At 37.2% G+C, this 25,003-nt stretch overlaps 1 protein-coding gene across 1 annotated transcript in view; it reads right to left on the reverse strand.

The window, feature by feature from the left end:
- Window positions 1–16,687: 16,687 nt before the first annotated feature.
- Window positions 16,688–25,003, reverse strand: part of LOC141433058 (uncharacterized) — a gene marked incomplete in the record, with an annotated part of 56,948 nt that continues 48,632 nt past the window's right edge. Inside the window, 6 exon segments of the mRNA XM_074095267.1 lie at window positions 16,688–16,843; window positions 17,063–17,152; window positions 20,166–20,312; window positions 20,389–20,556; window positions 22,249–22,389; window positions 24,462–24,571. Of these exon segments, the coding sequence (XP_073951368.1) occupies window positions 16,688–16,843; window positions 17,063–17,152; window positions 20,166–20,312; window positions 20,389–20,556; window positions 22,249–22,389; window positions 24,462–24,571 (812 nt within the window).

The following is a 25,003-nucleotide window of genomic DNA, read 5'->3' on the forward strand; positions in this document are numbered from 1 at the left end:
ACAAATCACTCTTAATTTGATATTTCTTTGCGATCTGCTTTGCCAGCTTTGCTTTTTCTTAGTGAGATATAATATACTTGCTTTGCTTACATATGGTAAACTTTTAATAAAAATATTTAATTGATTTTTAGAATCTCCCTCTTCGTATTTGGCCTTCAGAAGACCATGTTATATCTAAACATTTGCCTTTGTTTATGCCCATGTCGCAAGAATGAAAGCAAAATATTATTGGTTACAAAAAAATGTTTTAATAACTTCCTAATACCCCGATATTTAAAGAACTTAACACTAGTTTAATTTATTGACGAGGCCTGTTGATACTGTTTTATTTAAAGAACAATTTAGATATACCTAACAGTTTACATAAGATTAGTAGGTAATTACTTCTAGATGTATGATTGGTTTTTTGGAATCTTTTTGTATTTTTTATTTCAATTAAAAAATTTTTTTTGTTACTTTTACGGACATCCCGTAAAACCCATATCGAAAATACAAACTGAAATATAAATGCATAGAAAAACCAGAAAAATAAGACCAGCGCTGGGAATCGAACCCAGGTCCTCGCCATTCTGTGCCACGTGCTATACCACTACACCACCACTGGACAAATAGTGGTATAGCAGTGACACGGAATGCCGAGGACCTGGGTTCGATTCCCACCGCTGGTCTTATTTTTCTGGTTTTTCTATGCATCTATATTTCAGTTTGTATTTTCGATTGGGGGATGAAGTTGCTCACGTCCGCAGGAATTGCCACCATAACCCTGCACGTATCCCCTGGGTGGCGCTAATCGAGCAACAAACTTTCGGCTGCTGTACCTGTTGTCTCCGGATGACCGCACGGCACGAGAACTACCGAATCGTTTACGTGAGACTATAAAGAGTTTTGAAATCTATATATATAAAAGAAGAAACTGACTGTCTGACTGACTGACTGACTTATAGGTCAACGCACAGCCCAAACCGCTGGGCCTAGAAACTTGAAATTTGGTACAGGGGTTCTGTTTATGATGTCAGTGAGCAATAATTAAGGATTTTTAGAAAATCATCCCCTTAGGGGGTGAAATAGGGGGTGAAGTTTATATGGGATTTTCTCATTTCTGGTCTTAGAAGTATGAAAATAGGTGTATAAGTTCTCGATTACAATTAAAAATTATATATCTAGGTGAAATGGATAAAATCCCCCTAAAGGGGTAAAATGGGGGGGTAAACTTTGTATGGAAATTTTCTCATTTCTGGACTTAGAAGTATGAAAATAGGTATATAAGTTCTTGATTATAATTAAAAATTATCTAAGTAAGTGAAATGGGTAAAACTCTCCCCTGAAGGGGTAAAATGGGGGTATGAAAAAAATGAAAATAATTTATTGCATAAAAAACTTTTAAACAAGAGTCTACGGCTCTGGATCCTGAGCTAGGAGTCCCTGTGTTATAGGATCCAGGATCCAGGTTTGTATGGAAATTTTCCCATTTATGGATTTAGAAGTATGAAAATAGGTATATAAGTTCTCGATTACAATCAAAACTTATCTGTGTAGGTAAAATGGATACAATCCCCCCCTAAAGGGGTAAAATGGGGGGGGTGAAGTTTGTATGGAATTTTCTCATTTCTGGACACACAAATATGAAAATAGTTGTATAAGTTCTCGATTACAATTTAAAATTATCTGTGTAAGTGAAATGGATAAAATTCCCCCTGAAAGGGTAAAATGGGGGGTAAAGTTTGTATGGATATTTTTTCATTTCTGGCCTTAAGAGGTATGAAAATAGGTATATAAGTTCTAGATTACAATGAAATTTATCTGTGTAGGTGTAATGGACAAAATTCCCCCTAAAGGGGTAAAATGGGGGGTAAAATTGTACTGAAATTTCTCATTTCTGGACTTAGAAGTATGAAAATAGATATACAAGTTATCGATTAAAATTAAAATTATCTTTGTAGGTGAAATGGATAAAATTACCCCTAAAGGGGTTAAATGGGGGGTAAGATTGTATGGTAATTTTCTCATTTCTGGACTTAGAAGTATGAAAATAGGTATACAAGTTCTGGATTAGAATTAAAAACATTTCTGTGTAGGTGAAATGGGGGGTAAAGTTTGTAAGGAACTTTTCTCATATTTGGACTTAGCATTATGAAAATTGGTATACTTACAGGGTCTTGATAAAAAATAAAAATGAACTGCGTAGGCAAAGATAAAGAAAGAACAAGTAGCGTTCGATTTATTAGGGGGGAGTTTCTATGAGACTTTCTTATTTCTAGACAAAAAATATGGCTGGTCACAATTTAAAATGATCCGTATGGTGTTGGCGACTTCAATAGGGGAGGGGGTTTTTCATACAAAATGTACAACTAAAATGTGGAAATTAAATTGATATTTAAAATGATGTGTGAAATAAATTTGCAAATTATTATGCAGTAGGTACCTAACTTAAAAATTACTCGTCGGGTTCTGCATATTTAATAAAATCAATAATCAGTAATATTAATATAAGCGTAATTTTTGTGTGATTTTCCGTTCTTATTTATCATTTACCTAATTTACAAAATATTATGTACAGTGCAATGTCGAATATATACCTACTTCGGGTTCTAGAGTAAGATTCGGTTCTCGCCGGAAGCACACGAGATAATTAATTTTACGCTATGCACACAGATACAAATGTCACAATTATAACGGGGGTTAATTAAAACATATGCCCTGATAACTAAAGTACACGCGGACGAAGTCGCGGGCAAAAGCTAGTGAATACATATGCGAGAACTACAATGAAACATTCTACTATAGATATTGGCCCAAAGTTACGTATCTGCCAGCTGAACATAGAGGGCATCAGCTTGGCAAAGTGCGAAGTTCTGCACAGAATATTGACGAGACACCGAGTCGACATTCTGCTTCTTCAAGAGACACACGCGAAGGATAAATTGGAGCTTGAAAAAAGAGGAAGTATCCCCGGTTACAATATTGTACAATCGTCAAATCATGCTAAGTACGGGATTGCGACATATGTCAAAGAAAACACACCGGACGTTAATGTCTTACCACAATCACCAAATCCGCACTATTTTATCTCTGTTATAAAAGTTCAAAACCTCGCTATCGCCAACATCTATAAACCTCCTGCATGTTCTTGGGATGATGGCCCACCTGTTCTACCGTATCCTTGCCTGTATGCGGGTGATTTTAATAGTCACCATACCTCATGGCGCTATGGCTCGAATGACCAGAACGGGCTGCAACTTTTACAATGGGCAGAAGCTAATAATTACCACCTGATATTTGATGCCAAGGATAAAGGCTCTTTTAGGTCGGCTAGGTGGAAGCGGGACTATAATCCGGATCTAACATTTGTATCAGGAGACCCTAGCGGCCTACCTCTACCTACTACAAGAAAAGTCCTGTCCAACTTCCCAAATAGCCAACACAGACCCGTCATGATGGAAGTTGGAGTCGAGATCCCCTTTGTGAACTCAATGCCGATACCGCGTTGGAACTTTCAAAAGGCTGACTGGGCTAGTTTCTCGGCCGATATGGATGCTGCTGTAAGATAGATCCCTCCAAAGGCGGAAAATTACGCAAGGTTTGTGGGATTAGTTTCTGCAACAGCCAAAAAGCATATCCCACGTGGCTTTAGAAAGTCTTACATACCTTGCTGGAGCCAAGAGAGCGAAACTCTTTACAAGCAGTATAAACAGACCGGAGACCATAGTACGGGCCAGAATCTGCTAGGATCACTAAATGAGGGACGAAAGAAGAAGTGGATAACAACAGTGGAGAAAATGGATTTTAAAACGTCAAGTAGGATGGCATGGAGAGTCATTAACCGACTAACTGGAAAATCTGGCTCAAGAAACCAGTGTGCATCGCAAAAACTTACTAACTCAATAGCAGATCGCATAGTTGAAACATCCCGTGTCAAAGGTGATGTAGATGCAACTAAAGCCATAAAATCCAGCGCCCAAGTCCTTAAGAAAAACCTCCCTGTGGACCCAGAGTTGTCTAAACCGTTCACAACTGATGAAATGACTGCTGGAATCAAGCAACTATCACTCGGCAAAGCTGCAGGGAACGACGGTGTCTACAACGAATTTATTAAAAATTTTGGCCCTAACAGCAAGAAATGGCTGGCTGCTTTCTATTCGGACATCCTAGAGAGAAATAAACTGCCGGAAGGGTTCAAGACCTCTAAAGTAATAGCCATCCTTAAACCAGAAAAACCAGCAGACGACCCTAAGAGTTACAGACCCATTGCCCTTCTCAGCGCGCTATACAAGCTACTGGAAAAACTGCTGTCCAACCGAATCACCCCGTTAGTGGACAAAATAGTCCCTGTAGAGCAAGCCGGATTCAGGAGTGGCCGTAGTTGCACGGACCAGGTGCTGTCTCTCGCTTCCCATATAGAGACAGGCTTCCAGGAGCGGCTTAAAACCGTGGCGGTTTTTGTTGACCTGTCAGCGGCTTACGATACCGTTTGGAGACAGGGTCTGTGTTTTAAGTTAATGAAGGCTGTCAAATGTCGAAAGATAACGGCATTGATAAATAACATGCTAAGCAACAGGGAGTTCGTTGTTCATCTTGGTGATAAATACGCCCTGTTAGGATGCTTAATAATGGACTCCCCCAAGGGTCGGCACTGGCCTCGTTGCTTTTTAATCTTTACACCCACGATCTTCCGGACACAGCTGCCAGGAAATTTGTTTATGCGGACGACATTGCGATCACATGCTAAGACAAAAGCTTCTATGTATCGGAACAGGTGTTAAACAAAGACCTACACAAACGCCAGCTCTACTTTAAGAGGTGGCGATTGGTGCCCAACGCTACAAAAACAGAAGTGTCTGCTTTCCATCTTAATAATAAGTTGGCCACGTACGCCCCAAGGGTAACCTTTGAAGGACGAGAACTGAAATATAACCCTCAACCAAAATATCTTGGTGTGACGTTGGACCGTTCGCTGACCTATGGCCCCCACCTTGATAAACTGGGCAAAAAACTGAGCACACGCAATAACCTCCTTCATAGACTGGCCGGCACCACCTGGGGAGGAAGCGCCGATGTTCTTCGCACAACAGGGCTTAGCCTTGTTTACTCGGCGGGGGAATATTGCTCACCTGTATGGTTGAACAGCGCTCATGTTGAAAAAGTTGATGTCCAACTGCGAAAAACTATGCGCTGTATTACAGGGACAATAACTTCGACCCCAACACAATGGCTCCCCACGCTGAGTTGTATTCCACCACCGCATCTAAGGAGAAAACAGGCCTTGCTGAAAGAAACGACGAAAATCCTTAATAATCCCAATCTTCCAGTGGCTGACGACATCTTGCATCCGCCTCCGCAGCGACTGAAATCTCGCAACCCCTCATACCGGTCAGCACACGACTTGATTGACCGTGGTTTCGATATTATGAAGCAATGGCAGGCAGAATGGGCAGCAGATCCACCATGCTTAAGCGCCTTGAACTACGATCCTACAAAAAAACCGGTTGGATTCGCAGAACCAAGACTGGTGTGGTACCAACTAAACAGGCTCAGAACTGGACATGGGCGATGTGCAGAATACATGCATAGATGGGGATGGCGAGACTCCCCGGCGTGCGATTGTGGGGCACCTCACCAAACGGTGGACCACATTATCCAACACTGTCCAATCAGAAAGTACAACGGCGACCCTCATGATTTGGTCATCCTTTCAGACAACGCAGCCCAATGGGTGAAGACTTTAGATATAGTATTATAATGTAAACGATTTGACATTCTTCTATGCCATACGATTAAATAAATATTTTCGATCTAGATGTGTGATCAGGGGTACTTATTTTTTGTAAAACGTTAATATTTTAATGAAAAAAAAATGCCGATATTGAATGTGATAAGCGATATTCCAGAATTTACGCAAAAATACAGGACGCGATCAAATCCAGGCCTAAATGTGAACTCAATATTAGTGCGCAAAATGATTGATCAAACCAATAAATTGTAAGAGTACCTACATACATACGTCATGTTGTTCTCAATTTAACGTATTTATCAAAATAAGCGATAGTGGGAAAACATGTGGCACACTTGTATGTGACAGTATCGCTAAGTACCTGCCTCGTTCTGTTATGGAGATAAAAAATGTTCATCAAAAAGTATATTTTATTATTACCCACTATTTAGGTAGTTACGCCAAAATGTGGTAAATTTTAAACATTTATGACCATACCATACCTAAAAATACATAAACTATTCTTAGGCCTAACTTGGATAACATTTTCATATGGACTGACAGGTATTAACGCTTAAATTTTTCTGTTGGCTCGCTTAGAAAAGAAGTGAATATATGACATCAGTAGCACAAAGGTTCTACCCTGGTACGTGATTCAGTTTCCTAGACTGTACCTGTTTCTGTTTAACATAGATAAGTACAGCAGATCTGGTATGAAACAATGTCGTTAATGAACTTTAAGCAAAGTAAATCATTAATTACGGTTTTAGTGATAGCTCTCAGGATCCATTCCACTCAAATTTTTTAAGTTTCGAAGTGTTAACGTGCAATCGAGTTGAACGAAGACCGCACAATATAGAATGAGGTCAAGTCAATGTGTGAATGTTATCTGCTAATGGAAAAGGACCACTGAAAGGAAATCCTTCAGATTCACAACAATAATGGAGTCTTTGCAATAAATTCGTGGTTCTTATCCTTATAACGCGTTCAGACAGTAAGTGGCCTTAAATCGTTTTCACTTGTATTATTATCTCGTTTTATCTTATTATGGTTCACATGTGCGTGTTATTTTTTTGTTAGTAAATCTAGTTGTTAAGTAAATGGGAGAAAAATATTTAGAAGCATTTCATACTAACAACTTTTTTAATTTAAGAATCAAATTATACGGACAGCACTATTTTTATCCAAAACTAAGCAGGTGCCTATAAAATACTCATGATGATACCCTGTATGAATTACTCTGATTCAATTTCACGTTACCTGATTCAACTTGGGAAGTCATTTGACGGAAGTAAATAAACAAGGTCTATTCCTCAAAGAGCAATAATTTTTCTACGTCCTACATATATAAAAGAACCATCACAGAGCGATCCAACCAGGTCGTCATTTGGCTGTGATGAAGCGGTGTCGTTAATAACGTAGCGCCTTCGATTCCCCGGTGGCGATAAACTGAATCACACCTTCTACTAGGGGTTTGCGAAATAACCTAATTTAGGATTATCCAACATTGTGAAGCTTAATATTTTATCTAGAGTACTGGCATTTCTTGGGGTTACGTCAGCATAAATGATTCCTTGGTCATATTATTAAAATAGCAAAAAAAGTAAATTATCATTTTCACAATTTACATCAACATACGATCGACTTCAGTCATCTTGCAGGCGCTTTAACATGGCGTTTTAAAAACAAGACTGAAATGTATGTACTCGTATGTTATATACATACATAATGCTCGGAAAACAACCCTCCTTCAGACGATCGCATTAAAATAAAGACATAATATTATTATAATCTAATACATTGGCTTCGAAATCTAATATATAAAATTAAAAAATGTTTGTGACCAAACTCCTTCGAAATGGCTTGACCGATTTTTATGATTTTTTTATGTGTGTGATTCGGTAGGTCTGAGAATAGGATGTAAACTATTTTTCATACTTCTATGCGGTCGGAGTCGCGGGCAACAGCTAGTAATATATAAAATTCTCGTGTCACAGTGTTTGTAACCAAACGCCTTCGAAACGGCTTGACCGATTTTAATGATTTTTTTTGTGTATATTCGGTAGGTTTGAGAATAGGACGGAAACTATTTTTCATACTTCTACGCCCCTTCTTTCTCCAACACTACGCGTTGCGCCTGTAGTTATTATACATATTACGATTATTGTACATCGTATTATTTTTGATTTCCGTTAACTTGCAGCGGACGTTCAACAGGTCAAATAAAACCGACTTCAAAAAAGGAGGTTTTATGTTCCGATGTTTGTATATATATATTTTTTTATGTATGTTCACCGATGACTCAGTTAATTTTGGACTGATTTTTCAAAATTCTTTTTTATTCGAAAGAGTATTCTTCTGAGGTGGTCCCATTGTCACCAAGTCAAGATCTGATGATGGGATCCTAGGGAAATCGAGGGCAAACCTCAAAATTTATAGGCACACCTATGGCGATTTTGGCATTTTTAGCATTAAGACAAGAATTTACATTCAGAAAGTATCACTTGGTAAACTGGACCTGATGAAGAAGACCGTAGATAGCATGGAACTCGTCAAAGCTAAGTAATGCTCGCGCGTCGCTATGACCGATCATGATTACTAAACCAAGATAAGCGACTAAGAAGAAGCTTTAAGTTATTGATTCTTTCGACTTGATCTGATGCTGAAGCCGGAAGGTAGGCAACGGAACTCTGTTATAAAACAACGTTACTAAGCCGTGTTTGGGCTTAATGAAATCGTTGTGAGATTTACTTTGGCTACGAATCATTATAAAGCGAGAAATAAAGATTTTTTTTTAACCAAAAGTTAAACTGACCAAAATAAACAAAGGAGCCGACTACAAAAACCTAGAAAATATTTCTCTAGGTACCTACTACTACTACGTGTTTATTTTTTTTTATTACTAAAACTATTCTAGTATTTCCGTTAGGTAGTTATCATTAGATGAGCTGATAATGGAAGGTACTCCATAACGGTTAGGAATCAGATGATAGTTCAAGTTGCCTATAAAAAAAGACCTGCATTTGCTCTGTCACTGTTCAAGGTGTAGTAACGAGTGCGTAGAACTGCTGCTTGATTTCTGATCCGCATTCTTGTATTATCACACAAACGGATGTATCTACTGTTCTCGGTCTCCTGGTCTCTTAACTCAATGCCACCATCATCCAAAGTGTACTGGAAACGGTTTCGTAGCGTACTGCAAATTCCGCCAAACTTATCTCTTCTAAATCATCTGGTCTTTGTTGGTAGCGATCGAATATATTGTTGTATATCGATGTCTCACTTTCACTAAACCGTAGGAGCCTGTAGCGTTGCTCCGGACGATAGCTATTTACGAAAATGACTTTTATTGTACACATTTTCAAAGGCAAATGGCAGAGACGGTATGCCGCTTCAGGAGCACTAACTAATCGTTGACCAAGAATCGCCATGGAAACAGCAAACAACTGTTTCAACGCGTCATTACTTTGACGTTTTGCTTTTTGAACCGCTTCCCTCACAACATCGCCACAATAATTGGGTTCATATTTGCTAGCATACTTGGCGATATAATAAGCAACAGCTGTAACAGTTCCACAAGTTTGTACATCGATTACTACGTTGGGTTTCACGCACTCTGTCCAAGCGGGTTTGTCTCTGCGCCTCATTTTCTATTCTCAACGATTCACTATTACGCTCTCTCATTGCAGTCAGTCTTTGTGTACGTTGATGGGGAAGTTCAGTCCTATTGCGTTCATTTATAACATCGAGTCGATGTTCGCGCTGTTCGGGAGTCTCATTATTTAAACGATTTCGTATAACAGTTAAGCGATGTTCACGTTGGTCGCAACTCTCATTACTCAGTCGATTTTGTATGACATCTAAACGATGTTCACGCTGTTTGGGAGTCTCGTTATTAATTCGGTTTCGTATGACATCTAAACGATATTCACGTTGTTCGGGAGTCTCGTTATTAATTCGATTTCGTATGACATCTAAACGATGTTCACGCTGTTCGGGAGTCTCGTTATTTATTTGGTTTCGGATGACATCTAAACGATGTTCATTTCGTTCGGGAGTCTCATTATATAAACTAAGAAGCAGTCGATTTTTCAAATTTCTTGTGAATCAGAAAAAATGTACGATATTGTACGCTTAGTTAAAAAAATTGTACTACCTCCCCGTAGCTACGAGAAAACAGCAATCAATTTCACTATGAAGCAGTCGACTGTTCAAATATCTTGTGAATCAGAAAAAACGTACTAAAAATGTACGAAATGGTACGCTAATTAAAAAAAGAGTACTACATACACGTCCTTACGAGAAAAGTGTACGTTCAAGTTCTAAAGAGTTTTTAGTTATGGGTGAAGACCAAAAAGTTGCACACCGTTAAAGCTGCGTTAGCACGTAGTTTTAATTTCCATTAACTTTTTCCATTGTGACACGAAAATTATCCATACAAATGTATGTAACGCAGCTTTAACGCTGTGCAACTTTTTGGTCTTCACCCTTATTTATACAGGATTCCCATCGGAATTCCGACAGAGTTCAACCACGTTTTTGCTTGTGAAAATTGTGAACCAAAACCTTTTTTAATTCAATTTACGAGTTGTAATCAAGATGTTTATTAGAAGAAAAGGTTAATTTAATTTTTGTTGTATATTTTACTGATATTATTATGACATTTCAGTCAAAATAGTACAAGTAGGTTATTTTTCCTAGTGCCGATTGTACGGCATTTAAACCAAATTTTGGCCGAATGCCGAAGTTTAGGTCAAGCTACCGAAGTTCGTGTATAATATAAAAAATATAACAATACTTAAAATCTGGTTGAATGTCGCAACCTATTCGCCGTCTCAAAATCGAGCACAGATTGTTCACTCTTATGTATATAAAAGTTATTACACCTCACCTCAGGAATTCCTAGAATTAATAGCACATTGTGTCTTAAGGGCGGTAAATAAGGAATTACGAACGAGAGTCTATTAAAAGCCCGAAGTCGAAGAATATTTTTCATCACATTTGCGAGTAAAATTGTATATTTTTAAAAGGAAACCTAATATTTTTACAAAAATTGCCGATACCGCTGGCTGCGCTCTCGGCAGTGCCAGCTCCGCGCCACCCTCCCCCTCCGCAGCATGTACCTGACGCGCGCGCGCGCAGGTGCTCCAGCTGCTGGCGCCCGCGCAGCAGTATCAGTACGGGCAATGACTCATATACCGACCAAGGGCTTCATGACAAGAAAATTAGTACGCGCAATTACTCATTTACCGACCTTGGGTTTCATAACAAGGACAAAAAGGTCGAAGATTTTATTTGAGAGGTTGCAATCAAGGCAGCCTGCATGGACACTATAATTACGAGCAAGTGTGATGAAAAATAAATTTACTATGCGCGATAAAGTTGTGCAAAAGGTTTTTAATTTAAGACATAATATTATGCACACATTATATAAACATTATGTAATTTTTTATTCATACAAAAGAATGTTATAATACAATGTTTTTTTTTCGTTGAATCTAGTTAAATCCATTAGTACAGTCTATATATCGGGTGTGGCCTGTAATACGAGCAAAAAATTGAAACATAGATCTTCTTCGTTAAACTAAACAACATTAGTTCAGCGAGTTTTAAAAATAACGGATTCTTCGAATTTTCCTTTTTTCATGCAAATTAAATACTGTTATCAATGTACGCCATCCTTCAACACAACTGACGTCGCCTGTCACGCTACAAACATCAATCATTTTGCTTTACATTGCTTGTTCGAATAAACTTAAAAATAAAAATAAACTAATTATTTTTAAAAGTTGCTGAACTAATGTTGTTTAGTTTAAGGAGTATGATGTATGTTTTAATTATTTTCTCTTACCACACCCGATATAAGTACGGTCACGTGAGTTAATTTGAGACCCATTTCGTCAAAAAATCCTTTGAATTGTCATACAAAATGGCAGATATTCGATTTTAGGTGGGTCACAAATGAAAGATTGTGACCGTACCTACCACGTCAATATTACTGTTCAAGTTTGTAAAGTTTTGTCCAAGTTTACTACTGAAACAAAATAAAAACACGGTGTATAAACCTTTCTTTTGAAACACTCTGCCTATTGATTAAAACCGTACTAAATCTGTTGTGTAGGTACTCGTAGTTGAAATGATCTAAGCGTAACCACATGGGTACATTATATTCGTACACAAAGACAAGTCGGGGAGCGTTTTTGTTTTTTAGTACGAAAAGATTTGTAAAGATTAATATCTGAAAAAACATACAATTACCTCTTGGCGTATATTAAACAAAGTGTAAAAGTAGTAAGCCATCATCATTCATAGTTTGTAAATTAATAACTTAATTAATAACAAATGAAATTATGTAGAACGGTAGCAGAAATAATATGTATATTAAAGGTAAAACAGTAAAAATCCAAGCATACGACGTGTGTACGTCAGTTCGCATAACAAGAATAACAAACAGCTGGTTGCTGTGTCAACCATTCATTATACGAACTATGTAATATGATTACATTTCAGAGCCAGTATTAATACAGACGCTATATAGCCTCTAATAATAACTCTTATTATTATTTCAGTTAAAATTAATATTTTTCTCACTATTGCCAATTCCGTAGTAGTAAATTGTGAGTCGCTCACATGGATCTAGTTAATATTTTATTTGGTATGCGATGCTGGATTTTGTGGGTGACTTAAGGGTACTTAAGGTGAAGGTTCGATTATTTATCGAATGTTGTGTGTACCTGTGGGCATTTTCGTGTTATTAATTCAATTGCAAGGCAAGAATATGCTATCTGTAAAGTTGCGTTTCCACCAATAATGTACGAGGATGTGTTGTGAGAAATGTGTTTTTCATTAACCAATAGAAACGCTTCATTTTCCTCGCCTCGCACAGCACATTTATGGCACTGAATTAAGTTTATTTTATGTATTTACCAGCATTTACCCGCGGCTTCGCACGCGTAAATCATTAGATACCGCAGTTGAATTGAAATTCTAGGATTTTATTAAAATCTCGTGGGAATTCCCTAAAATTACATTGTGGTTTTCATTGACGTTATTTTATGACAACCATGCCAAATTTCATGACTCTAAGCCCAGCGGTTATTATTTCGAGATGTTATCCCTATCCTGTGGGAATATAGGGATAAAAAGTAGCCTATGTGTTATTTCAGATGTCCAGCTATCTACACAACAAAATTTCATGACTCTAAGCCCATCGGTTGTTATTTCAACTCCATTGATCCCATGTGTGAAAAAAAGTTATTCGGGGTCAAAGTTCAAAATTTGAGGTTATTTGTTTTTTTTCCAAAATAAAAGAATTACATCTTAAAATTATCTACAAAAATGGTCTTAGTACTTTTTTTCTAAGTATGTATCACCATTCTAAAAGTTGAAGGAGTCACGTTCTACATGATAGCACATTTATGCCACGTATACCTGACATGATCTACCTTACTCCGTATATTTCTCCTGGAACAGCTAATGGAGAAGAAATGGGAGTACGCACAAAGTATTCACTGTTTGTTTGTCGATTTCACTAAGGCCTACGACAGTGTGGGTAGGGGGATACTCTTCTTGGTGCTGAAGTCTTTTGGAGTACCTGATAAGTTGATTGCGATGATAAAAGTAGCAACACAGACTAGTAGGTTAAAGGTCAGAGTGGGAAAGGCACTAACAGAGGAGTTCGAGGTGGTCACGGGTCTTAAACAGGGAGACGCACTTTCACCCATGCTGTTTAACTTGATACTCGAATATGTTATCCGAAAAGTTCTAATGCATGACGGGGGAGTGGAGTTGAATGGCAAACACAAAATTATAGGCTACGCCGATGACCTGGCTCTACTGGGAAAGTGCGAAGAGGATATTCGAGTAATGGCTGAAACGCTGGAGGCTGAGGGGCGGAGGGTGGGTCTTAGAATCAGCTTGGAGAAAACGGAGTATTTGCTGATGAGAAGATGGCAAAATACCCACAACTGCGGCGGTCTGTTGGTTGGAGATAACACCTACAAGAGCATACCAAAATTCAAGTACCTTGGCTGCACAATAACAGACACAAACCAGAGGCAAGATGAAATTGACGTTCGTATCCAAAACGCCCTAAGATGCTCAGCGGCCCTTCACATAATTTTGGCGTCCAAGCTTATTAGTAGAAGCACCAAGATGCGAGTCTACAAGACAGTGATAAGGCCAATCTTAATGTATGGGTGCTAAGCTTGGACGCTAACACTGAAGGAAGAGAATAAGCTGTTAGTGGCGGAGAGGAAGATCTACAGGAAGATTCTGGAAACTGCAGCCCAGCAGTCCGCTCTCCGTCTATAAAGTCACAAGAATTGAATGGCAGGGAACTTTTTGTGAAAGTTTTGCTAAATATCGAATAAAATGAATTAACGTGAAGATCCTCAACTCCCGATACATTTTATCAGCAGAGATCTTAAATTAGCGATAAAAACTGTGGATGACGTATTAAAACGGTACTTCGAGACCTTGTCTACGGCTCAGAAGCCAAGAACCAAAGAACGTAGCGGTCTTCGTGACCCCGCACTGGAAAAGAAAATTCTAAGGACCATACGTAAAAATCGCAGTATGTCCGAGCGAGATATCGCAAAAAAAAAACATCAACTAATCAATCCATGGTTCGACGTGTAAAGAAGCGTGCTTTTAGAAGTCTAAAAAAAAGTGTAAGGTCCCAAAAACTTCGGAAAAACAACGAGCAACAATTAAAACTAGGACTCGAAAGCTCTATGACTTTTTGGACACTGTAAACTTTTACATGATTCTCGATGATGAAACCTATGTGAAAGCAGATTTTTGCGCACTTCCCGGTGACCAGTTCTATAGCAGATGGAGAAAGTCTTCTCGATTCTGAAATCACAATTGGTGTGGAAAAATTTGGTTGTAAATATTTAGTTTGGCAAGCCATCTGCCCCTGCGGCGATTGACGATAATTATTCCATTCAATCATCGATGAAGAGGTAGTAGTACTTAATAGGGTAAATTGCCCTTAATCCATCCAGTTTTACTACTGCGAGTAGTTCGATAATCGAATCGTTTGGACACTTTTTTTCCAAATTCTTAGACTGGTGGATCGAACATCTTGGCAAACCAGATTTTATTCCAAATAGAATAAGGTACTATGAATATTATGGTACAATCGAGGCGGAAAAAGAATAAATACTTAAGTATTTTATGGATCCATAAGTACATTTTTCTTTTTTTATTACTTATCAATCCTCTTTGAAGCAGCATTTAAAGCGATTATAAATTACTAGCTGTTGTCCATGACTCTGTCGGCGTAGAATTCCTTTATCACTATCCCGCTGGAACAATGCAATTTTCCGGGATAAAAACTGCCCTATGTCCTTCCTCAAGACTCGAACTATCTGTATATCGAATTTCATCTAGATCGGTTTAGCGGTTAAGGCGTGAAAAGGTAACACACACTTACAAACTTTCATAGTTATAATATTAAGGGGCTGTTTCACCATCCATTAATTAGTGTTAACTGACGGTTAAATGTGATGCCGTCTCCGTCTATTTGAACAAAACAAATAGAGACGGCATCGCATTTAACCGTCAGTTAACACTAATCAATGGATGGTGAAACAAGCCCTAAGTAGGATAGCTACTTTGTCACTTATTATATATATATTATTTAACCCTTAATAAGGTAGAGGCGATTTAGCGACCACTTGCATTGAGTTGGAAACTGAACCTTAACCTTGTCTTATGTCACAATTTCCATTGTAATTATTGAAAATACGACTAGCTTTAAAAATATTCTTTGTAAGGTATGTTTTCGATAGCTGCTTTTGATTCTGTGGTATATACGAGGCTCCCATAAATGGGGCCTTATTAAGGGTTAAAAGGAACAATGTTGTTATGCAAAAAAACATGTTTCAAAATTTTTGACGATGTTATTGTTCCCTCATGATCATTCATTTCTACTGGGAGATTACTTTTGCGACTCGGAGGTAGCTAATGTGTTGATGTGCTAAGAAGGTGAGAAATGGGTATCCAATCACTTGGCAACAAATGTTTCAACAAAAAAATATTTAACAAACAATGTTTCACAAATTAATCGTTTTAAAAAACCATTTCACAAATTGATCATTTCACAAACTCTTTATTTGACATACCATCATATTATAACAAATCATTACTTGGCATAAACTATTCCTTTATTATTTTCGTCATTTGGCAAAACCACGTTTGTCAAATCAACGTTTGGCAAAAAACGTTTTACACAATGCATCATTTGGCAAACACTTTATTAAGAATAATTAAAGGTGCCTGTAGCTCAGGTTAAGTTGGTTAACTAATACTCGGCGTAGGTTAGGGTGGGTTAGAACAAATACCTTAAGAATGACTAACTTCAGCCAGAGCAGTTGGTAAGGTAGGATTAGAACTGTGACCCTAAGGAAAAACTAACTGCTGCCAGTACAGGTTTAGGTTAGGTTAGAACTGCGACCCATAGAAAAACTAACCACTGTAAGTGTAGTTGGTTGGTTTAGGCTAGAATTGCGATCGTAAGAAATGCGAAACGAGAACAAGCCACGAGAACCAAATCCTAGCAATTTAGACATGTTATCTAAATAGTTTGTCAAATAATATTTTATAAGTTGATGTTTTGTAAAATAACTAGTTTGAAAAATGAGTTGTTTTGGTAATGGATAGTTTTGAAATGATGATTTATCATATCATCCTAGTATATGATGGGTTTGTAAAGTGAGAAGTTTCTTAAAAGTTTATATTTATCAAATGATCATTTCTAATATGAAGTAGTTGTGAAATGAATAGTTTGTGAAACATTGTTTTTGTGAAATTATCATTTGTTAAAGGTTGTTTGCTTAATGATAGTTTACTGAGAAATGCGCTGCAGGCACAATCTTTATATAAAATTTTGTTTGTTTACCTTCTATTTTTACTATTTTCGAACGTATTTGTTTATTTTTTTATTGATATTATCGCAAATAAAAGGCCACACGTTTATTTCAATTCGTTTTTAATGCGGTAAGTGACATTGTGTTGCGTTGATCTTCGGTGCGGGTCATAAGAATAGCGCAACCCGAGGCGGTACACACTAGACTCGGTTTTTCCTATAAGATTTCGACTCAGGTCCCTGGGAGCTTGTGACACAACATACTGTAAATAAAAGATACGTTAAAACAATTTCGAGTATAACTAGAATAAAAATATCTTAGTTTATGGTCTAGAAAAACGGAACCGAACGCGCAAAATTTTCACGGCAAGCAAATGAAGTTGCAGTTAAAGTCATAAGGTTCGTAATATTCTACAGAAAGGCATAATTAATCCAGCTGTAACATAAAAAAGTACATTAAAAACGTGATAGTAATCATTTACCTTGTCAGACTTAAACTTTTTCCTTAACAATCTCAAACTTAAATCCGAAGGTCCCCAATATTTGTCGGGTCGCCATATAAGTGTCCAATGCTTAAAGATGTAAATAGTTTTCATAAATTACTGACAATATTCCTAACCGAAAACTTAATTACGTCACTAGTAAAGCTTTGGTTTCCTAGGATCAGCGGTGCCGTTATTGTAGCGGCTATAATAAAGCGGTGAATGATGTTACTAGGACGTTGTCTATGTAAACAAGAGTGGTGTCAATTACCCCTTGTAACAATAAAAAACTTTTTAATAAAAAATTAAACCGCCGAAAAAACTGAAAAGCAAGATAATACTTTTTTAACTAAAGCGATAAGACCGCCTATTGCCTACCTTGTAATTTTTTCTCTGTGCATCTGTTTTCTGTATCGCTTAACTATCTCTGGCGTACAATAAAAAGTCTTTGTATTGTATTGTATTGTGAACCTTAATTTACGTAACAGGTTAAAGTCGGTGCCTCAGCACGAGGCAGGAGGAATGATAGAAGCCCATCAGGTAGACGACTCCACTCCACCACTCCACCGTCCACTCTTGCTGGCTCGTGCTGAGGCACCGACTTCAAACTAGTACCTAGATTAATAGTTAAATAAAAAAAGGTTTACTATTTTTTGCTTTTCAGTTTTTTCGACGGATTAATTTTTTTCAGGGATAGATGTAAATCTTTTGTATGAGATTTGGAGTTGAAACCGGGCGTGGGAGACATATCGTTCACCCTTTTCCTGATCAAATAGTAGATTGATAACCAAGGGTGGAAAGTGACCCATTTCACCTGAGACATTTCGAGGGGAAATGGGTAATTTCACCCGAATTAGACACTACTTTTAATTTCGACTGTGAGGAAAGTAAAATAGTAGGTACAAAAAAATGAGAATATCATTAAATTGAATTTCAGTATTCAGTAAATTGAACCAACCTCCAACGGTACCTTTTCGACCTGACCACTTGCCTCGGCCGAGTAGAAAAAAAATCGAGTTGGTCACGACCAAGGAGTTTATATACCTACAAAACTGGAAGTTGAACGCCGAACGAAGAAGTTTGACCTTTATTACTTATTTATATATTCCACATCTTTCTTTCACATTTCACGAATGACATCCATCTCTTTCTTAACCTAACTAAAGAAAGAGATGGAATATATTCGTGACGTAATAAAGATCAAATTTCTTGTTTTAAACGGATGTTCGGTGTTCAACCTCCAGTGTTGTCTATAAGCTCCTTGGTCACGACGTGCATCTAGATGGCCATGCCTAAACGTGAAAAAAGTGTCATTGACGTAACTCAATTATCTTCGACTCCGTGGCTAATCGAAAAATTAAAAAAGAAAACACTTTCCACCCTAGAGATGAAAACGCAATTTTCCCCGGCCATCCCATGAAAATTAAACTTTCCGAACAGGAGAGATGAAAAATATTATTATACATAATTGAATAAGTATTCTGCCAGTTCATCGCACAGACAGGCGATGGGAATACCGTATCCCACTTTTTCTGGGTTAGCAGTAACATATCCGACTTTTGTACCTAAATATATTTTACAATGCACGTGCTCGGAAAGTGCCTCTTGACGTGGGTCAAGATATCCATAGAAAATTATTGATTCCTGCACGCATCCACAAGTGTGCAGTAAAGTTGTGTGGATTTTACTTACCGCACTTGTGCGGTCAAGTAACTTTTAAAACTGCCAAATTATGTCCAAACTATTGTTAAAAAAATAAGTCTAAAGAGTCGTTATAGTTAGGCTTTGAACAAATAAGAAAACGTTTGATGCAACCAACTGAATATTTACTGATAAGATAATACAGATTAATCGCGACAGAAAAGAGAACGTTAATTTTTTTTTTCATGTAAACTCGTATTTTAATTCCGTCTAAAGTTATGAAAAAAAAGGAAATAAATTCTTGAGTCCAATTCGGACCGTGCGACGTCAAGCGCGCGCACTCGAAAGTTAACCAATGAGCTTCCAGTGCGCGCGCACGACGTAGCACGAACCAATCATGGTTACCCGTTCGCGCCTGTCATGAAACCCCGCCAAAGTAATGTCCATAAGTTTAGTCCGGTGAATTAATTTTTGATGAGTAAATTAAAATGAAGAGTTTAAATGATGAATTTATATCTGACTTTACGCCGCCTTACGTCCTTCACGAAGCACATATTGTCAGTGACAAACTCAATGCTGAACAAAATACGTGAACTATAATATACATAACTAAGTTAATAAACATCTTAAATTGATAGAATAATCTACTTCTACACACATGGATATTATAACATCTACCGGTATGTCTTATTCTTATTTATTTGCTTTTATCTATTAGAATTAGTGAACCAATTTTGATTAATTTACAGTTCCAAAGCTAAAAATCTCAGATTTACGGTATAACTTTTTGTTAACAGCTGGTAGATTAGATACATAATACATATACTTGATGATAATTAACTATTACACGGATTTATTCACGGGTTGCACTGATATTTAGCATTATAGGAGCGTGCAGGAGATAAGGACTAGCCAATATAAGTGTGGAAAATGTTAAGCAAAAAGGGCTAATAATTAATCACGAATCACAATCATAAAAAATCACGATACTAAAACAAAGTCTCCTTTACCTATCATTAGTAGCTGTAGCTGTTCTAATCTTCTGAGTCAATGATTGTTATGAAAGTTGTTTTAATAAAGTGTATACGTTAACGATTTTGGTTTGGCGTGCATATCGGTATGTATATCTACTGCCTGCTACTGTAGTAAAAGGAGTATGGCAAATAAATGATGTAGCCACTGCCTCGATTTTTTTCCTCGCTTAATGCATTGTAAAACGTTGTATGATATACGTGTCGAAAGTAGGAAATTCCCAACTCGTGCCGGCTCAAAACACTCGCTTCGCTCGTGTTTCAAGTTCACCGCCACTCGTTGGGAATTGCCTACTTTCCGCACCTGTATCATAAATAACTATTATACAAGACGTTCAATACAGTTGCAAATCTATGAATAAATAAGTCATTAAGACACGCTTGTTCTTCGCGGCCTGGTAAAGGGTTAAATTTAAAAATTAGAAACTTACCTTTTTCATTTTATAGACGATTCTGTACAATTTTAATATAATTCCAATAATTACGATAAATACTAAAACTAACAATGCAATCTTCAGTTCTTCTTCTATTGCCATGATTGCCTGATTTATATTACTTAACATTGTAAAGCTTTTGTACTGAAATAAGGAAAGTAGATTAAATATTAAAAAATAAATCTTTCAATTTTTACAAATACAGTCATGAAATTCTTACCAAGTAGTGTATGAACATGGCCCGTAAAATAAATGTGGTAAACAGAGTAGGCGCTATGCCAGAGTGAAATGTTATATCCTCAACCAGTCGTCCCAGGGGGTATATAAAACATATGATGGTAATTTCTGCAAGCGTGATAAAATTGCCTGCACACACATCCGCGATATCCTGCAATTATTCGGCATACTTAATAGTACATTATTGCCGATGCAGGGAAAAAGCAATTCGTGCATGAGTAAAGTTTGACGAACGAAGCGTAGCTGAGTCCGTCAATAAACACGAACCCACGAATTGCCATTTCCGCTGAGGCTTTCTACAATAATGCGAGGAAATGAAGCAAAATTGTTAAAATATTAAATTAAATGCTTAGCCACGCTTTTGAAATTTATGTTTTTGCCCTTAAGCGTCTCACACACTACGCAGATGTGATAATATTTTATCTACTTACGTATAAAAACTTAATTAACATGTCACTGATCAACACATATAGCAAGTTCAATAAAGTCCTCTAAGGATCTATATTGGCGTATACGAGTACTCCAACCAAGCAATCAGAAACGAGCAAAATAAAGAGTCCAAAATTAAGCGAACTAGCTGGATTGACAATTGAAATGTTACCAGACGTAGCAAAAAAAAAAAAATAGGCATGGGAATTATGTTGATACAAATTTGTCGATATAACCTTGTGTAGACGCGGAATGAAAATGTTTGTCACTTTTGGACTTTATGTTCATAGCTTTAGGCCTGAAAACGACAAAAAGAATAACGACACACAATAACGTAACGAAAATTTCACATTAACGGAAATAGTTGCAAACACCCCGATGGCAGTTAACTCGAATGACATATGAAATGTTAATAAAACAAAATGGCCCTCTTTCCCAGCTGTACCATTGATTAGTACCATTAATTGTACTACTGGGATTTTTTGTCCCACTAGTACCATTGATGGTATTATGTACGGGAAATTTTTGTATTTTAATATTCTTCCCAGTAGATGGTTTAATGGTACAGCTGGGAAAGAGGGCAAAATGGCGAATGGTGTTTTTTTTTTCGAAATCTTTCATTTCAAAGATTTATTTTATTATTATTTCGTATTGAGTTTTTTTTCTAACATCGATTTAAAGTTTTTTATAATATCGATATACAGCACTAGTGTTTGTAACTGTGGCAACATTTTGTGTGTAATAATGTAATAAATAACTATCAAGTTGGTTCGCCTAATTCTGGACTCGAGTATAAACGTTTGTTCGAGTAGGTGTCAAATTAGAATATGTGACTTATTGAGTACACGGGCAAAAAAATAAGTTTATAATTACAACTAGGCTTCACCCGCGTCTTTGTACCTACGCGTAAACCATTAGATCTGGCGGTTGAATTGAAAATCCGGAATTTTATTAAATTCCCATGAGTACATAAAAACACTGTGCCAAATTTCATGACTTTAAACGTAGCGGTTGTTTTCGAGATTTTATCCCGAACCAGTGGGAATATCGGGATAAACAAGTTTATGTGTTATTTCAGATCTCCATCTATACCAGTAACAAACACACATACAAACTTTCGCATTTATAACATAATAACATAAGTACGATATAGATATTCTGGGCAGGACCACTAACACAAATTATGTTCTTTATTGAGAAAATTGGGCAGGACGAGAATAGAGTTTGCGAGCCTTGTTTTGCTAAGTTTATAACGGCGCGCTTTTGAAATTTAAGTGGTTTTGTGATTTAAATCTGGTCTTTTAAGCTTACTTTCTGTAACTACTGATGTTATTTTGTGAATTTTATCATTCCTGGCCAAAGCGATGGTGAGATCCCAGAAGACAAACCGATAAATAAAACAAGAAAATCTTACCACAAGTTCCCACCACCTCTGCCCAAGCCATGGATAACTTAATAAGGCGGTCGCAACCAATATAATTAAAGCTGCTGTCCACCTATTTAAACGTGGCCATTGACAAACAAAAACTTCAATCATACACTGATACGTGATAGTCTGAAATGTTATATTATAAAATTATCACATTGCCAAATTTTCACACTCTAATTTCCTCACATTGCCAATTTAAATCCTTATTTCAATGAAGTGAATAAGAATAGCGTTATTAATATTATTTATCCTAAAAGACTTGTTAGTTTTTAACACAGTTTTAACATTGTTTGCAAAACATTTACAAAGTTTGATTATAAATGGATTATAACTTGATTATATTATGGCGCTCCATTTATAATCAAATTACTATGCAAACTTTTTTTTGGTAACCTGGCATACACAGAGTTAATATAATGTTATGTTTCTTAGTTGTTGGAAAATTTAAGATATACCTATATCTTGTTAGTTGAATTAAACAAATTAAACGCATTGTTTTCCCTCTCAATTGTATTTTAACATCGATTATGAGTCTTAATCGTCAGATAGTTTCATCATATCGCTAATCAAATCGAGTGTGAAGATGCTCATGATGCTGACTGTACATTTAAGAGAAATCTGCGAGCTAAGAATGGGGTGAGATAATATTATGGCGAGTTAAGCATGTGACGAGATGAGAATGTAATCACAATCAGCTAAGAGCATGGTGTGATGAGAATTAGGTGTAGTGTTGCCGATCGATAGTCCGCTATCGATAGTATTTCGATGGACTATCAATAGTTTGATTAAAAGCGATAGTTATCGATATTATCGATACTATACGATCTCTCTTTTCGTGCAATACAATCGATAATCCAAAATGCTATGTATAGTGTCAGTCTTGACGACGAATGTACTATCGATAATATCGGTACTATCAATAGCATTGCTTTTCAATATTACATAATCTAACAATAATATCGATACTATCGATAGGCCTATAGATGTTATGGCCTGTTTCCGATTAAAAATATCGATTGCAAAGTATCGATTTTTCGGCAACACTAATTAGGTGAACTGAGAATGTGGTAAAGCGAGAAGTTGGTGAACTACTAACACAGGCAAAAAAGACGTTCCGTTGCAGATTCTTGAACTACTAACATAGGCAAAAAAGACGTGCCGTTGCAGATTAAGTCGCTGCACTTATAATTTTCTTCTGGAAATCATTTTTATCCACTACGAGTATTAACCTAAATGAATTGTTGATGTAATTAAACTATGTGAATCGTTTGTTTTACAACTGATATTCGATTAAACACTCAGTCCATCGATTTTATTCGGTGTTATTTTCAGGTAGGTACTTAGTATTTTGTTTACGCAAAAAGTAACATAGTAGGTTGTGTAGGAGTCACTTTATGGAAATGTGTGATAGACCCTTAAATCAGTTATTATTGATTTGACAGCCTATGTATGTCTATGGACCGGTCAGTCATTCAGAGTCATTCAGAGACGTTGCACGGTCAAAAACGGTCTCGGGGTCAGAGCGAAGCTCTCAGTGTCAATTTGTGTCATTTAATAAATCTAAGGTCATCTCATTCATAGTTTTAGAGATAAGCATTTGTACGGTGTCAGTAACGTGAAAATATAGTGGTGAACCCAATCGCAGTTTAATTTCAACGACATAACCTCAACCTTCATCAAGAACCCGGCGGGAGTTGACCGCAGGAACCGGCAGCTGTCCAGACCGATCCCAGCGGCTCGGGAGAGGGTCTGCTTTCACATCGGCATCATCATCATCAGCGAAGACCAAGGCGCGGCCTGTTCTTCGAACCCGCGAGGCTGCGTTATGGTCTGTTAAGTATACGTACACGACGCAGGGTGCGCACGCACGTCTCATCAATCAATCAACGACATTCTCAGGGCGAGAATTGCCACCATATTTTTTCAGTATATGGCCGGCAGTGACGCACCCTTGGTCCAATCCCTTTCACTCATAGAGATTTGATGAGTTGATTCTGATGGGGTGTTTCTGTATGAGGCTCTTCCTGTCTAGTTTTGTCGTGAGTCGGTGTGGGCACGTCTTTACACATATCTATACGGTGATCATAGACGAGTATCCAGATTTACAGAGGATGTAAACTCTCTCACAATAAGAGTAACTATATCTCAAATCTATTTTAACTACATGAATGAAGAGATGATAACAAGAATGTACTTACAAACGAACAAAATTCCACAAAAAAAACCAAATATAGGAATAAAACTGTGTACATATTTCCCAGGTATAAATTTGATAGGTACAAAGGCCAGAAGAAAATCAATCCTGGTCCTAGAATTAAATGTTGTGATGAAAAACTACTTATTATTGTTATGTCTCCGTTACTGCACTGTAATTTTTAATAGAAACAAAATAGGGTAGGTAGCTACAAAAGAAAATGCCCCCTGTTAGGAATATACATATTATATTCAAATGTCAATTACTTTCCATCCCATAATTAAAACTTTCAGGTCTCATTCGATTCAGCGCAAAAAATACATAAAAAATGACACCTTATTTGCATTTTTTAAGCGTTGCCCGCTGCCCATACCCCCTGGGAGGGGGTAGGACGTCTAAATTTTGGTAGGACTAAGCAGATCTTGGGGCACGGCAGTGCCCCCGCCAAGTCGAGCAAAACAAAAACAAAGACACGGCCGTACCATACTTTTCTCGAAGCCATTTAGGCTATTTTCAACTTCCTCATTTATAGTTCCAAGATAAAGT

This window comes from Choristoneura fumiferana, chromosome Z (assembly GCF_025370935.1).
Source record: "Choristoneura fumiferana chromosome Z, NRCan_CFum_1, whole genome shotgun sequence".
Lineage (NCBI taxonomy): Eukaryota > Metazoa > Arthropoda > Insecta > Lepidoptera > Tortricidae > Choristoneura > Choristoneura fumiferana.